The 15,028-nt window shown below is 47.4% G+C and overlaps 1 protein-coding gene across 1 annotated transcript in view; it reads right to left on the reverse strand.

The window, feature by feature from the left end:
- The window catches only part of SH3PXD2A (SH3 and PX domains 2A), a 217,169-nt gene extending 205,803 nt beyond the window's left edge, over positions 1 to 11,366 (reverse strand). Inside the window, exons 1-2 of the mRNA XM_009277841.2 lie at positions 11,328 to 11,366; positions 11,194 to 11,274 (exon numbers count right to left, since the gene is read on the reverse strand). Of these exons, the coding sequence (XP_009276116.2) occupies positions 11,194 to 11,274; positions 11,328 to 11,366 (120 nt within the window). The remainder of the gene's footprint in view (positions 1 to 11,193; positions 11,275 to 11,327) is intronic.
- Positions 11,367 to 15,028: the final 3,662 nt, after the last annotated feature.

Genomic DNA, 15,028 nt, shown 5'->3' on the forward strand with positions numbered 1-15,028 from the left:
CGCAATTTTCCGGCAGTATAAATAATTGAAAGCTGAGCACGATTAGGGGAGAGCGGTGAAGCGGCGGAGGGGGTGGAATTGTCATGCCTGAACTTTTTGGGTTTGGGTGCTTCAGGGACTAAAGGCTATGTAAAAATCCCGCTGAGGAATTTAATTTTCACACAGAGATTCCAGGGGGAATAAAAAAAAAAAAAAAAGGCTGATCTTGATCTGTGGTAAAAGAGGAAATACACTAATAAAGTGGCACTTGGAGAATTCACTGCCTGTGTGAGAGCAGTCCCAGAGCTGTAGCTTTGGCTGGGGCCGGTCCCATAGCCGAACTGCTCTCCTGTGTTTTATTGTTCCAGCAAACAAAACCTGGAACAAGGTTAACAAACAAGTGGGCTCCTCCCAAGGCTGAGCTTTAAATCCTGCTGTGGAGACCTAATGGGCTATGACGAGGCCTTCCAACACCAGAATAATGGAGATGGAGGTAGGATAACACAGGAGGTATATGTTGAGCCTTGACATGCTCTGCTGAAGAGACTTTCAGCCCAGTTTTACCACCATTCCGCATAATCCTTTGTACAACATGTCATCCAGGGACAAAACCGGAGGCATAGGCCCAATACCAAAATTTTCCATCACGGTTCAGAATTTTTGGCAATTTCAGGCATGTTTTTCTAAACATGTGCTTACTATTAGCACCACAACCTTGCAGGGACTCATGCATCCTGATGCATTTGGGTTTTAACATGAAAAGCAACCAACAGCTACGAAATAAGTCTGAATCCTCCTCAGCTGATGTAAGTCAACTCAGTTCATTTGGGAGAACTTGCTGCTTTTCCTCTCTGTGGCTGTATCCAAAAGAGCCCTTCCCACATTGCAGGGTCCCCACCATCCTCACAGCCTCCAGGTCAGCGATAGGCATGGGATGTAGGTACAGATAACAAGAACAACTTACATAAACCAAACCTCTAGAAAACGAGGGAGTAATTCCCATCAAATAACCCTTTTGACTGATTTCACTGCTTTCTGTGCTTGCTACAGGCCGGTAAATGGAGTTTGATACTCTCCAGGTATTCCTTGAAGGATCTTTGCAGGTAACAAGCTTGTGTAGTTCAAACGGTGGATACAGAGTATCTGACAGTACGATATAAGCTAATCTTCCTGTTCCCCAGCAGAGTGGCTTTAATCCTTTATAAGTCAGGTTCCCACTCCAGACAATATGAATTAATCCACTGGGAAATCTGCTATCCATTACAATTCTGCAGCGCTTCCTTGAGATTCTTGGGTTGGACAAACCTGCTCAAGTTAAACTCTCTCTAGATAATTCATAAAAAATGCATGCATGCAAAAAGCAGGTAAAGCAATTTGTTTATAGGTTCCAAATAATATCCACAGAGACTTTTCCAGTCTTTGTCCTGTTCTAAAAATACTATCCCATGAATATGTAAGCATCTGGTAATGTGGCATTACTTCACAGCCGTCAGATCCAAACTGGAGAGAGAAGCTGAACCAGAAACTGGCATCACAGCTGAACTTCCCCAAATCTTTCCCAAAGCTTACAGAGCTTTAGGTCAAGAGCCTTCAGTGGAGGCTCCTCTCTCATACTCAAAGTCCACATACCCTCTAAAAAACTTACCCCACTGGGCTCTTAATAAGCAGTGAGAGTTCATCACTGCTGAGCTCTGCCATTCATTTAATTTCTAAGATTTCCCTGACTGTACCTGTAACTCTGCAGCCAGAGGAAGCTCTGGTCCAGCTGCCTGGGCTCAGAGCACTTGCTAGGGGCTCCTAACCAGGACACTTCCCATAGCCGCTATTTTGGTTGGGTCTCCCGGGGGAACACTGCTTTATGAGCTCTCACTCTCCACCTGAAATCGGAGCCACTTTGTAACTCCACACTCCCCTCCGAACCCCCCAAGGCCTTCCTCCATGAAGCGGAGCTGGCAGTCATCACTGTCCCAGCACGATCACACACCTCAGAGATGGACTTCACACTCTCCCCTGGCTGATGAGATTAACAGGGCACTCAATGTGGGATCCAGGCCTTGTGAAATCACACAGAGCAAAACCCAAACCTTACCATTGTCAGAGGCAGCAATTTCCAAAGCATTGCCCACCTCGGATCACGCACCATCCAGGCACTGCACTCTGCAGCTGCATGGCACTTTGGGGAAGCAGCAGACCGAAAACCCACAGTCCCCTTGGCCCCAGGGGCACAGGCTCTTCTCTTGACAAACAACATTTATCTGCTGGCCAAAAGCACACAGTTGAACAATTCTGATTTATTCCAGCAGAGATCAGGGATATGTCTGTGTGCATCCACACACACACACTCCCCTAGAGTGATGATGGAAGATGCTCTCTAAGAAGGTGGAGGAACAGCAGTAGGAGACCATGTATAGTTAAAAGGACACAGTAAAGTATTCAACAACCTCTTTGTGATGCTCCCGATCTTTCTAAAAAAAAACCAACCAAACAAACAAAAAAAACCACACAAAAAACCCACCCTACTCATTTGTCTAACTACATATAGAGCCTGTAGTTTAATTAAACTTTGTTTTACTTCTAGGATCAGGAGCCTGCCTAAAGAAGAGATACAAATTGAATGCTAACAAAGATCTGCCAGTGTTGAACTTCTGCTCAGAGGCTGCAAAAGGCAGGAAATCAGAAGTGACAGTGAATTCCCTTCAGCAATCAGAACAGAGCACTAATTGTGCAGCCCCTCTGGAGCAGCTCAGATTGTCACAGCACAGCACATGAGATCACAAGGATGGAGGGAAAAACTCATCTTCAGAGCAGCCTGCCACTCAATGTCATGCTTCCATAAGATCTTAGAAGTGAATTAGCATTTAATTTGGGTCAGATAAGGCGAAAGCTTCTTGATGGTGTGATGAAATGTTTCAATACTACCGATTTCACACACAGGACATGAACACCAGAGAAATAAGGACTTGTCAACATCCAGGAGAATATCAGCATTATATGGCACAAGGCCCACGTGGTACAATGACCCCAAACAGCATCCATCAGTCAATGATACCATGGTGGGGGGTCCAGGACCCTGGTCTTGTGCAGCAAGGGAATGGAGGAGGACACGACCCTCAGAGATGCAGCTTCCAGAGATTCCCGTCCCACAGTGGGGTCAGGACAACCACCCAACCAGAGACCCAAAACCTCACTGCCACCTTGTCCAGAACATGTAAGACTCCTGTGGGTGTTCCTAGTATTGCAAAACCTTTTGTTCACAGTGAGAGGTTACGATGGCACCATTGGGAGACTTACCTCTGACCCACGGCAGCCCTCAGAGAAAATAAAAACCTTAATCCTTCGATCGCAAAATCCATTCCCTATCATTACAGAGGGGCATCTCCATTGAATCCTCAGAGCACTGAGGATACAGGGTAGTGTGGGTATCACCTCTTACTTATTGCCTTACTGCTGTCACACCCTGAGGAGCTGGCTAAGCCACCACCTCACTTTATAAGCTCACCCATGTCCTGGCCAGACCTGCATATGGGGCAGGCAGGAGAGTATATTAAATTGGCACTGAGCAGCAAACATCACCCCGTAGCCACCATGCAGAAGATTCCCATGATGCAGCATACAGGCAATATTCAAGTGTCAGCTTTATGCCTCAACAGCACCCAAGTGCAGAAGTACAAAGGGGAGGGTTCCTATAGGCTGGGTCACTTTCTCAACTGCAGGTTATTTGCCATGTTCATTGAACGTGGCCTCTGTTGTAGTTTGGCAGGCACTCTGCCATTTCCCCATCATGGCCCTCATCTTTGTCTGACGTGTAAAGTCTCTTTAGAAACAAATACTGGAAGCTGAACAGATTGTTTTGCCAAGCAAACATTTAAATAATGATGGAAATAAGAATTATAAACAATTCCATTTATTCATTGAAGACAAAGATACTGCCCCAAGCCAGCTGGTATCCTAAGGCACTGACTGAGGGCTAGAAGGACAAATGGTATTTAAATAGACTTTAAAACAGCTGAGACAATCATTCCCAGCTCAATAACCATATCAGCTATTCATTTTTTTCCAGGGGCATCTCAATTCCCACCAGCAAGCCCTGTTACTGGCAAGCTTGCCGCTGGGCTATTTTTCTGAGGGCAGGCATCAGGGGGTCTCTGCTACCATGAGCCAAGTCTTGCAAGCGTGGCTGCACCAGGAGCTCCAGCACAGCTGCCGAAACATGGGAGGCACCGTCAGCACTCACAGCCGATGGCTCAGGGCTCCTCCTGGAAATCTGGTTTTCTGCAACACCTGCAAACCTTGCCACTGCCAGCCTCTCCACACACTGTCTGGGATAGAGGCAGCAGACAACTGGCCCGTGTTTACTTGGAAAAAAGGACGTGCCATTTCTCCCCAAGGAGCCGGCGCTGACTTTTGGGAACAGACATGTTGACAGAGCCACGCTCAGATTTCCTCTGAATTTTCCCAGGCTTGTTTCAGTTTCAATCCTGCTCTTAAGGAGGCTGTTTTCAAACCAAATCCTACATCCCAACTGCTGGAGTAACTCCATCCCCACAGCTCCGTGACTATCAGGAACGGCCCTGATGCCAAGCCTTGGGTCTGAACCTCGTGGGTCATGTATGGAGCCAGGCCCCTGGTCTGGACGAGGATTTCACAGCAGCTCTCAATGTCTACAGCAGGGCCAGGATGCTGAGGCCTAGCACCCCACACTGAGGGAACGGGAGCAGGAGAAATGTGATCCTTGCAACCCAGACCATCCGGGCCAAGGCCAGCACAGCCCAGAGCAGAGGGAGCCACATGCTTTGACTGCAGAGCCCAGATCCCCTGCTGTCAACACAGCCCAGCAGGAGCAATGCCAGTAAGTAAAATCTTCCCTTTCTCCCCCTTCGCTTTATGTTTCACTGTGCACTCGCACCACAGCGTGATGCAACAACCCATGCAATGTTCCTCCCCACCTCCTCCCCTGCCCTATTCAACCCCACCTTCTCCTCCAGCTTTCCTGCCTGTTTCCGTACGCACCCTCAGACGTGCACATGTAGCCCAACAGAAACACTCCCTGAGCTCGTCAGAGGCTGGGAATCTTTTTAACGCAAACCTCCCATGCTGCGAGAGGGGCAAGCTGCATCACGCACGGAGCCGCATCAACAGTCCTTCTTCCCTTCCCACGATGCCAGGAGCTATGTGTGGAGTGGCACCTATGGAAGAAAGCATCACTCATTGCAGAGTGACCCTGCTGCTGCGGATGGTTGAGAAGACCAGGCAGTGACTCTACTCATCCTGCTAAAAAGGCCTGACGGGTTGAAAGTTAGGAGTTAGCATTTGCAAATGTGGGAGCACGCTTGCCCCGTTGCATTCTTACCTATACTCTTCACTACCGATAAATTTAGCGCATGCTTGAGCTTGTCCATTCACCGCTCCTGCAGACCTGAAAGCATGAATGTTACAAACATGAAATATCGTAGGTCCTACAAAAACGGTCATTACTGAGTTACACTGCACTGGACCACCAGATTTAGGGACTGTGGGTCCCCACTTGGGCAATCAACCCAAGTTAACTAATGGAGCGAACATACACAATTCCATCAGAGTCCTGTCAGGCACCTACCCCGCAAGCACCCTGCGCCAATTGCCCCTTTGGTCTGCCCCAGAAAGCCTGCACCCTGAAGCCACCAGGTCCTGTTTCGAATCATAGTGACCCAGTGAAATACAGGGTGTTCAGGCGTGTGGCACAGTTACAACCACCTAACTGGAAATGAGAGTGGAAGTTACAATATTTGATACAGCTTGGGGTAACAGAGAAAGGGATGTTTGCAGAGAAGAGCACGTAATGGAAGAACGATCAATAGCAGCAGCATTCAGATGAACTCCACTGAGTAAGAAAAGCGGGGATACAGACTGCAGTTACTGTTTTTTATAGTACCATTTTTGTTTAATGTCCTCTTCAATGCTCAGTTACTCCATTATAGCACTGTAAACAATCAGGATGACCCTAGCAATAACAAATGAAGCTCTTGATGTTTTATCGTCAGCCTGGAAACAATTTACATCTCTTTCCGCTCCCTAATAAAATTCTTGATATTCTTTATTTTTTTAATGTTCTAACTGGCTGCTAGTGAGTTCCTCTTTCTGCGCCACTTTGAAGAAAACCTGCTTAGATCAGCAGACCGCATCAGGCAGATAATTTTTTGCTAACTGATACACAAAGTGAATGCTTGAACAGAGCCTTGTTTATTTGCCTTTTCAAAATTGTGACATTTCAGATGTCTCCTTGCAGCCAAAACGTCTGTGTGGGTCATTGTGTGGAGAGACGGCGATCTGCCTACCTAACATTCCTGCCGCGGCTCCAGCGAGGACGCCGTTTGCCTCTCATGCAGCCAGAAACACAACATGGGATTATGGCACGCCACTAAAGCCAGCTGCTGTGTTTTGCCTTGGAGAAAGCTACATTTTGCTATTGTGAGAAAGGATCTTCTACACACGGAGACCCAGCCGTCCTCATGAGAGCAACAGAGAGGCCAGCATCTGAACGTAGGGTTTGGTCCCTCTGCTGAGGCTCTGGTCCTGTTCATACTCTGACTCCAGGCACTGAGTAAGACAGGCATAAAATCAGACCAGAACATTTGGAGTCGCTGGATAAAATGCAGAAGATAAGCCACTGGTGATTCAAGCTAAGACACCAGGCACTGAAGCTTGGTCACATTTTCCCTGCTCGCTTTGCTGGGGAGGGGGTTTCTCGGCAGCAAGGGGCAGCACCCAGCTAGGGTCATAACATCTATAAAAAGCCCAAGGTGGTACTGAGCAACTGGCAGGGTGAGGTGGGGAGTGGGGTAAGAGCCACCCTTCATACTTGCCAGCTGCAAACGCTGTTGTTGCTTCCCAGCCCAGCATGCCGATTGGGAGGGTGAGGTGGCTCCATCCCCACACTTCTCCACCTTATGCTTTGGGTAATTATATAAGCACACACTCAGCTGCAGATCCCCATCCTGCTAACAGCCTCCAAAAGCACTTTGCGGCAAGAAAAACATGAGCCTTACATCTGTAGATGTCTTTTACTGCACAGTGGAAATGCCAGGAGTTATCCCTGCTATCCCAATCAAACAGTGTCCTTTCTCAGTACCTTTGGAGACAACAGGAGCATTGCTGACTTGAACTACCAACTCAGGAGAGGATTCTGCTACCACCACCAGCAAATCCATCAGCGATGGTGGGAGACCTCAGACGGCATCCCGGGAACGTGCCTGAATAAGCCACCAGCCTGCCGTGAGGGTCAGCACTAGCTACAGGCGATGTTCACATCGCCATCTCTCCCAGTGATAGGCACCTCACGCTCCTCCATTCTGCATCGCAGGCAAGAGCCAAGCACCCAGGTGCAGAGTGCATGAGAAAGCAGCACTTAAAATATTACATTAGGAGGTGGCTTTGACCCCACGTGGTGCTCAGGTGCAAATGCCTCCCCAGGATGAAAGACAACAGATAATTGGACTTGACAAGCAATTTATAGTAATGCTTTCATCTATGCAGAGTTAATTCAATACTTTCAATCCTATTTACTGAAACATTGGCACCCACATGTATTCTGCTGCCATCATTTGACCCACGCTCAGCAGCAGATGTGACTTAGTTGCACAATTAAATGATGCAGCAACACCGAGATTTAATTTAAGCCCATATTTATAGATCTCTAGCCCTCACTGAAGCAGCACAGGGCTGACACTTAGCTTGTTGCATTGGGTTCTGTTTGCTGTACTTCTCACACCTTCATGGGGCAAACTCCAGCTTCAAAATCCCATGGTATGTCCAGTCTCACTGGCCTACTACTCATCTTGAAAACAACGTGACTCCCAATTCAAGCATATGCGCTGCTGAAATAGCACAACCAAATATTTTTGGGATTTGAATCCTTGGGACAGAGCAGCCTCTTACTGCCTGCAGTGCCTGGGAGGATTTGCTAGGAAGTGTTTTAAAAAGCCCGGTATCTAGTAATGCAAGGGCTCTCAAAACCACTGAGCCACTTCCCACAGAGACAGCCGTTCGGGGAAGGGTGGACTCTCTAATTTTAAAGAAACATGAAACTGCAGTAGTGAAATTAATTATCTGTATTCCTCCCTCCTTGGCCCTGCGCAGCCCCCAGGGTTTCCCCATGGGTCCTATCCAGTGTCACTGTCAACACCAGGCACTGCAGCCCTGATTAAGTCATTACAAGTCAGCCCTTGTTCCTCCACTTCCAGTCAAGAGCAAACGAGACGCATGCAGGCTTAGGAAGCCCTGAAGTGCAGCTCTGTCATGGACACAGTGGGACGAGTGGAGCTGGCAGAGACCTGCAGACTCCAGCTGTTTTGGACATGAGTGGTGCCCGCAAATCAGCTGAGCTTTACTCACTGGGCATTTGCTTGATTTTCTGCTGGAAGGGCCACGTGGGGATACATTACAAAGTAGATTGATTATGCTAAGGCCACATTACCATGCGTGGTATCAGGATGCAAAACCCAGGTCCAACTAGTGCTAGGTCAGAAGTTCAAGCTTCCACAAAAAATCTGGAAATCACAGGTCATCTCCTTATCTGGAGCAAAGTGAGGGGGATCTAAGGAGACTACCTTGATCCTCAACAAGCAGATGGCACCCCCAACATCTGCCACATGGTCCATTACCAAAAGCCACGTTCAGCCCCTCAAGGGTTTGGGGAATGTGGGCTGGCACCCCCATGCTGCTCTCCAACTTTCATCATGAAAGGCTCTGCTGTGGGCTTTCCATTGGAAACATCGCTCCTCCATTCAGGAAGTCTTAACGCGACTGGGAATCACTGTCTGCAAGGCAAGATGCAGTGCAGCCGAGAGCCCCATTACAGGCCAGTCATGGTTCAGACAGCAAACATGGGAATCCTCCACTGCTAAACCCTGAAACAGCTGCTTTACAATACCAGGAGGATTTTCCTATAAATGCTAAGGTCTTCCTGTCGCAGTTGGCTGAAGCTAGAGACACTAGAAGCAGGTCCACCAGGTACAGGGAGCCATTAACCAAGCATTAAGCCTGAGCAATTGCAAGCAGCTGGAAAAGGGGCTGCAGAGCTTCTACATGAAGCTTTCCGTGCCTGCTTATCCATGTGCTGTGGTAACACAGCATTTGCTGTTGAGCAAGAATCACTGCACATGAAGCCACAAGTTTCCCAAATGCAAAGGTTTCCCAAAGTGCTCTAACATTTAATTTGCTTTTCCAACTCCCTTTGCGGGCTTCGTTAGAGTTGTAAATACAAGTTGCAATTCAAGACCCAAAGTCCATTTCACTTGCCTCACCTCAGAGATGCTCTGGCAGCATCACGAGTCCAGAAAAAAATAAAAGGGGAAAAAAAAAAATCACCTCTGGGAGTCTAAAAGCACCTTATGGCAAGCCTGAGCACGCAGGGCCTTGTCCCCACCTTACAGCTAGGAAACTGAGGCACAGATCGCCACAGTAACATGCTTAGAGACATGACAAGACCGTGGAAAGCCCAGGTGAAGACCTCAGTTTCGGTAACTGCACGCCTCATGCTGTAAGAGCTAAAGAGGCTGCTGCAGAGGGCTGCCACTGCTCACACAGTAGTGGCCCTGACAGAGATCCCTGGAAGGGAAAAGGGTTAAGGAAGGGAATTTTGTTACTTTCTTGTCGTATTTTCTCGTGGGGGGAGAAGCGTTGTGCAAGCAGGAGTTTTCCACTGGCGCTAGGCCCCCTTGCACTTATCAATGGGACCTTTCAGGACTCACTCCCTGATTGAGACATCATTTCCTGTCCAACACACTAACCCCATTGATAACTCCACGCTTGATGGGAACTTTTCAAACCTACCAGGAAAGGCCAGGAGACCCAGAAGAACATATACATGAAAACAGAACTGGGGCAAAAAGAAAAAGAAGAGGGAGAAAGAAACAGTTTTGGCCACAATCCGCATGCTGACAACAAATGTTCATGATTACAGAGCTGCGCATCTTTAGCAGGTACATCCGACACAGAGAAGCTACTGACATACTCTTCACAGCAGTGGGACTGGCAGGCCTGGTGCTTCAGACCAGTAAGAACTGGAGAGAGGCACAAGAGAAAGCTTAAGAACATCCCTTTTTTTTCTTCCAGCCACACAGCAGAGAAATCATGCCTGGCCACAGAAATGGTCCCATTTTCCACCAGAAAAGCCAGGAGGCCATAACCATATAGCTTGCAAAACAGGCAAGCTTCAGATGTCCAAGCACCAGAAATGACGCATAAAGGGGGAGCAATGATGAAACTAGGACTCTTCAAGACATCTCAGATCAGGTACCAAAAGGGAAGAACCCTTTTTTTCCTAATTTATCATGGTAAAAAGGCTCAATGTTTTTTCCCAGGACACAGCCCAGTCAGCTGTGTACATCCTTAACACCGGCTGTGAGGACTCACTTGATATTCTAACCACTGCCCAGCCCAAAATCAACATTTCTCCCGAAGTTCAGGAGTCTGTCAAAGCACAGCTTTTGTTTTCACCCCAGGCAATTATAGTTTTGCTGCCTACAAAGGTATGATGATACAAAGGTATCAATGGATCTGGATTATTGCTAAATAGGACACCAGCCAGAAAGCTCTCCCTACCCGTGCAGGTGCCTGGGAGCAGTACCAGAAACGAAGTAGCTGATGCCCACGCTGAAACTTTGTAATTTGGACTTTTCCCATTTCCTGGCTTCAGACATCGGTCAGCAGCTATCCAGCAAGAAAGCTTTGATGAAATCTAAATACACAGGCACAGAATACAGCAAGGGAGCTGTACAAAACAACAGGAGCCAGGACACCGGCTGGCTGGGTAGATGGTTAGGAGGGGGGTCTGGAAGGTTTCCACTACCATCTCCATTACTGAACTGCTGTGGGAGTATGCAAATGCTCTGTTGTTTTCAGCAATTTGGGCAAGTAGTTTCTGGGGACCCAAAATGTAGCTCTCTTTCTGTTCTAAATGCATCTGAAGTATTTAAAATTAGATCCCCTCTTCAATAGGAACCATTCATGAAAATGTCAGCTTTAAATGTCTTTACAGTGCAAGTTACTCCCTGTAAGCATACCACCCACTTATCTTACACCCTACAAGGACAGAGTCTGAAAAGTTTCAAGATCATGACATGTAACAGACCAAACAAGCACAAAGCCTCATTTAAAGGCACTATTAACCCAGCTAGAAACACAACTAGAAGTGTGAGTAGAAATAATATTTTATGTTAGACAAGACAGACTTACCTGCAGGTCAAAGAACTTGCTGTATCTCCGGTAGATGATCTGGGAAGTCAGGTCAGACCATGTTACGTTGATGATATAGACCTGTTCAGGGAAAAGAAAATACAAGTTAAGGTGGGTTCTGAAGCACAGGATACCTCCAAAAGCTGAACAGTCAGTACAGGCAAATTCCGCATCTCACTGGCCGCTCCTGCTCACAATGAGGACTATAACCCTGGGTGCAGGACTAGCCTAAATTAAAGCCGTTGCCCTGTTGCAGCCTTAAGCAGAGGTCTCAGGAGAGCACCCAGTGTTCTCCCACCCGACCCCATCACCAGCTCCCACTGGTTTTGCTGTCCCTGGGATGAAAGCTTTAATCAAGTGACAGCACATTTTCTGGTCCCTGGTAGCACACCCTGCCCTCTACCTCTGCCTGTTTGGAGGGCCCCAGGGCACGTTGCAGGCACAGTCAGGAGAGCTATTTTGCTCCTGAAGTAACAGCCCATCACTGGGCTGCTGATCTCCAACCCCATGCTCCAGGTTTTCCTTGTATATGGAGATGCAACCGTGGCCAGGTTGCATCCAGGCAAGATATGTTCTAGTTCAACACGGAAATTCAAAGGGAACTCAGCTCCAGGGGGGTTGTGGGATTACAGCCATGCAACACAACCGCTTATGCACACCCATACGTGCGCAACGACAACAACTCAACCCTATAGCATACAGCCCTTGCTGAGTCACGTCGTACCACTCAGTGCCTCTAGCACCTATCAGACTGATTCAAAGGTGATATAAAGCAGGTCAGCGAGAGTGACACTGTTTTCTTACATCGGTGGAAACAGCAAGACAAGCCCAGAACAAGCCCAGGATTTCCCTTGTCCAGCCCTAGTCCATGCCCAGAACAATCATCTTACAGAAACACTGTTTTGCCGGAAGCTGTGATAAAAAATGATTCGCACGCACATGCACACCCACACATATATCTATCTATCTATCTATATATATATATAAAAAAACCACACAAATGTTTCCTTTTGACCCTAGTACCTCCAAAACATTTTAAAAAAAAAGGAAAAAATGAGCCAGATTCTGCTCTCTCATACACTGGCCTTCAGGCCAAATGCCTTCATGACAGATACACAAGACTTCAGCAAACACAGGATGGAGCCATCAAGGGTAAGCACTGAAGGTGACTACTCAACGCCAATATAATGGAAATCACAGCTAGGCCAGCTCCTGGGTCTTTAAAGCAATTTCCAGGTTTCACAAATGGAGCGAGATAAGGATCTAGCAGAGGAAACAGGAAAGCATCCCTCCTCCCTCAGCCCCAGCGCTGCAGCAGGAGCTCTCCCTTTTGCCATGGATGCAGATGTGAAGTGGTCTCTCTCCAGCGCTGGGGGATGGATAAGCGTTACTCTCTTCTCCATCTCCGCCAGGACACTAGCCCATCTTCCAAGGCGCTGATGCAGGGTAATTGCTTCTGTGCTTTTAACGATAAAAGGTATTGCATGAAAACCCCTCGAGGGATGTTGAAGAACAGTCTTAACAATGCTTTTCCAAGGACCAAGGGATTTTTCCCTTCTTCTTTCCCAGCAGGAGAGAGGTGTAATCTGATGTCCTGGAAACCATGGAGGTCCTGCAGCCTCACTTTCCTCTCTGCTTGTTATGACCACGTTCAGTCCCCAAGGCAGTTTGCTCCCTGTCTCCTACAGCCCAGTTTCATGGTATTTGAGAACTGGACACACTGAGCACAGACTGTTAAGGAGATCTGGGGCCTTTCATAGAGCACTGAGGGTAAGGACTAAGAGCCTGAATTTGACTCAGTTATCACATCAAACCTATCTGCTGCTCCCACCAGAGCAGAGACCATCAAGGCTGGCAAAGGAAAGACTGCCCAGGGGTGAGAGCATGACTCTCAGCAAACCCAGGTTATTCCTTTGCTGCGTCTTGTATTTCTCCTGGAAAACCAAGCCACGCAGCCTCCCTCCCGCAGTACCCATACACACAAGGGTGACATCGGCACTGCCCTGCTTCATGAAGGGGAGATAAGACTGCGTAACAGGAAGATTTCAGGTCCCCTTTAAAGATCTTACCCACGCAGACAAGCCAGAGGAGTCAGAGCCTGGGAAGGAAGCTGCTGTTGCCAATTTTCAGGCCAGCCACACTACACTGAAGAATATTTTTCCATGTGTTTGTTGTGGGGGGAAAAAAAAAGTTTGTAGCTTCACTCTGAGCTAATTCACTACGCAAATATTTCTACTCGTTCTCTATCCAACAGCTACTTTCAGATGGAAAACCCATTCGATTAAAAACAGATCATGACAGATGGGAGCTGACTGGGATCCAAAAGCAACTTCAGATACTGTAATTCTGGCCCCAGGTTCCCACAAAGGGGACAAGACAGGGATAGGAGAAACATACTGTACATGCAAATAAAGATTATATTTTTTCTTTAATTATGCATCTTTTCTCCAGAAGCTAGAAACAAAACACATATGCCACAGACATCCAGGCTTTTTGAATTTCGTGGCACTTCAAGCTTGCCCATGCTACTCTTCAGAACCCACAAAAACTGTGTGTCTCCGAAATTTTTAACAGCCTGCAAGTCTGCTTGATTGAGATCTAGTCTGGACAGCAGTTAATCCTGCTTTAAGAGTCCAGCATTGTTCAGTGGTGCAGTAAGTGGCACAACACCCCCATCACACAAGAGGGCAGAGCTGAGTGCAAAGGGATATTGTGGGCAAGAGACTGGATGTGTTTGGTGCAGGGAGCAGGACCCCACTGCACGGTGCAGATATGGCCCCAGCTCTGAAATCCAGGCTCTGTGGGAATGAAGTTGCCACTGACTTCAGTCAAGCCAGGATTTTGCTGCACATTTAAAACAGCAATTAAATCTTTTTGAGCCTTAGGCCTCTTCAAGCTCAGCAAGTGATGAATCGGGCAGCATGCAGATGCACTGACTTCTATTTCATGGGAAGATCATAGCAGGAGCAAGAAAAGCCTTTAATCATAACCCATAGCTCTGTGAAACGAGAAACGAATGGGCTCAAAATCTGCTTAGTGAGATGCAGGTGCAAAATCTGAAATGGCTATTGATTTTCTTTGCTTGTTTGCGTAAATCAAATTGCTTCTCGAAAGCCACCATTTAAAATAATGGGGAATAACTGTTTGCTTGAAAAAGATCTGTAAAATGCCAGATTTTAAAAGCAAGGTCTAGAGGTTTCAAAAGCCTTAGATATCACATTTCTCTCCCTCAAAGATCAGAGTTTGGTGATCATTCGCTTCTGCTGCCTTAGTCGGACCCATAACCTCTTTATGAGCAGCAAACATTACATCAGCTTACCTCGTCATTTTTTTGCTCAGATCTTAAAACGGGTTGCTGTGAAAGCGATCAATGATATCCCAGGGGAGAATGAGAAAAGCGGTCCTGGGGGAGCCCGAGGTCATGCAAACGCAACGGGACAAGGAGGCAGCAGGAAATATCAGATAAATACGGAGAGCCGTCCCACGCTCAATGCCTGGCAGGCCCAGCATCGCTCTCGCAAGCTGCCTGCAGAGCCGAGGGAGGGCTTTCTGTGGCATCCGACAGCTCCCCAAAACAGAGCCACGCGAGCCACCACTCCAGCACACAGCTGGTCCTGCCCATGGGAGAGTCCCAGGTCCTCGGCACGCTGCTTCTTGATAAAAGAAGATGAAATCAAAGCATCTTACATGTTTTGGAGCAAGCTCTTCCATGTAAGTACAGTGTTTTCCTACAGTCCCTACATGCACAGAACTAAACTTCAATCAAGATTGCAAATTACTAATGACTACAATAATGAAGGTAAAAAGACCTGCTTTTTTTAATATATATATATTT

This window comes from Aptenodytes forsteri, unplaced genomic scaffold, assembly GCF_000699145.1.
Source record: "Aptenodytes forsteri isolate BGI_AS27 unplaced genomic scaffold, ASM69914v1 Scaffold15, whole genome shotgun sequence".
Classification (NCBI taxonomy): domain Eukaryota; kingdom Metazoa; phylum Chordata; class Aves; order Sphenisciformes; family Spheniscidae; genus Aptenodytes; species Aptenodytes forsteri.